Source organism: Onychomys torridus, chromosome 7 (genome assembly GCF_903995425.1).
Source record: "Onychomys torridus chromosome 7, mOncTor1.1, whole genome shotgun sequence".
NCBI classification, from domain to species: domain Eukaryota; kingdom Metazoa; phylum Chordata; class Mammalia; order Rodentia; family Cricetidae; genus Onychomys; species Onychomys torridus.
The window spans coordinates 85,602,850-85,604,932 of NC_050449.1; the positions used below are offsets into that span (position 1 = coordinate 85,602,850).

General features: G+C 42.0%; 1 protein-coding gene across 1 annotated transcript; it reads right to left on the reverse strand.

Annotated features, from left to right (window-relative positions):
- Positions 1-672: 672 nt before the first annotated feature.
- LOC118587734 (60S ribosomal protein L5-like) lies at positions 673-1,775 on the reverse strand. The gene is given in 3 exon segments (XM_036193774.1): positions 673-931; positions 1,085-1,225; positions 1,227-1,775. Coding segments are annotated over 3 exon segments (903 nt in total). The 5' UTR covers positions 1,748-1,775; the 3' UTR covers positions 673-690.
- Positions 1,776-2,083: the final 308 nt, after the last annotated feature.

A 2,083-nucleotide genomic window follows, 5' to 3' on the forward strand; every position in this document is an offset into this window, starting at 1 on the left:
GGTGCACAATATTGTGGGGAATACAATACCACCACATATCACTTAGTTCTTTCCCTTGTAAATTCAAGGTTTAGTATTTGACCCTTCCAATCTATTTTCCTATGTATATTGAGGTCTGACGCATACCTTTCAATGGCTGCATAAAATGAAAACTAGAAAAGTCACAACGCTTTCTGCTCAAATTGTTAAATCTGAGAACTTCATTGTCATTACCAAATCTTCCAGCCATAGAGTCACACTGGTTTGCTTTCAAGATTGACTCTGAGGTTATTTTCTTCCCACTTTCCATCTACTTGTACTAAATGGATGGAAGAACTGTGATCCTAATGATCATGGGTCTGTTGCTTACCAGATTTGACAAGCTGAAGGATAGTGACTCCTTCCAGGAAGACTAGAAACCCAAGATGCCTTTTTCTGGGAGGGAAAAAAACAAAAACAAAAACAAAAACAACAACAACAAAAAAAACTAAGCTTGTTTTGTGGGAAGAAAAAAATTCTCAGCTGGGTATGGTGTTACTTGCCCTTAATCCCAACAAAGAAAGGCAGGTGGATCTGAGCTCTACTCCTTGGCTTTCATGCCTTCATGCTATCCCCTACAGTTTCATAGTAACAGTTTAACCAACACAGAAATGGCTGCTTAGTCAATAAGTTTATTATCTTTATGAAAAAAAATCTTCATAGAAAACTGCTTTAGCTCTCAGCAGCCCTTTCCTGAGCTCTGAGGAAGCTTGCCTTCTTTTGAGCAACCTGATATTTCTTCTGGGCAAGAGACATTTTGGGTCGGTTCTGCCTCTTCTTCACTTCTCTCTTGGGCTTTTGCTCATAAACTGGATTCTCTTGGATAGCAGCATGAGCTTTCTTATACATCTCCTCCATCACATCTGAAGTCACGTTGTTCTTGAGGTACTGAGAGAACTGTTTCTTTTTTTTTCTTTTTTCTTTCTTTTTTTGTTTTTTTGAAACAGGGTTTCTCTGCATAGTTTTGTGCCTTTCCTGGAACTCACTTTGTAGACCAAGCTGGCCTCGAACTCACAGAGATCCACCTGCCTTTGCCTCCCAAGTGCTGGGATTAAACTGTTTCTACTGTTTCTTATAAGTGTCTTCATCTTCCTCTATCAGGTAGCACATGTAGTGTGTGACATTCTGACCCATGATGGGCTTATGGTGTACTTCTGCGTTGAACTCCTTGCTTTCAGAATCATAACCAGGGTATCGTTTGGTACTAAGGAATAGATAAGCCTCCATCCACAGCTCCCTTTAAGGTCCCCAAAACTTTATTGCCAGTTGTAGTTCGGGCAAGACCTGCATGGGAACAGCAAGTGAAGGCACCAGGCTGACCATCAATGCTTTCCACATTGTATTCATCTCCAGTCACCTCCACTTGGCCTTCATAGATCTTGTCCATACCAAACCTATTGAGAAACCTGTGGGCCAGCAGCAGGCCAGTGCAATAGGCTGTAGCATAGTTTGTCAGGCTGACTTTCACACCGTACTTTGGCAGCTCCTGTGCATATGCTGCGCAAATGATCATGTCCCCTTCAATACGGGCAGAGGAAATGTGGCAGATGATATCTCTGTTGGTTACACGAACTATCATCCTGTATTTGGGTGTGTTGAACTTATTTTTGTCTTGGATCACCAATCGTTTCTGAGCATAGTAGTCAGTTTTACCCTCTTGCCGCCTTCTAAATCTCACTTGGTATCTCTTAAAGTAGGCCTTATTCTTGACAACTTTCACAAACCCCATCCTGCGGAACAGCAACCCGCAACCACGGCTCCACACAGACCTGCAGCCTGGTGGCACTAGGGGAGAAAAAGTAGCCCGTGTCTCTCTATAGCTTACTTTTCACACAGCATATAATCATCCACAAAAATCAGCTGCTAAAAGTTGCTCTCTGGCCTCCACATGCTTATGCTCAGGAACACAACAAACATACACATATGCACACACGTACACACCAAATAAGGCCAGAATGAAAAAAATTTCAAGGACTTGAAAGAATAAGATACTAAAATTAAGAGCAAGGTCCTGGGACTGAGCCTCAATGTGAGGTCTCTAACTCATGATTTACTTTCTTCTCTT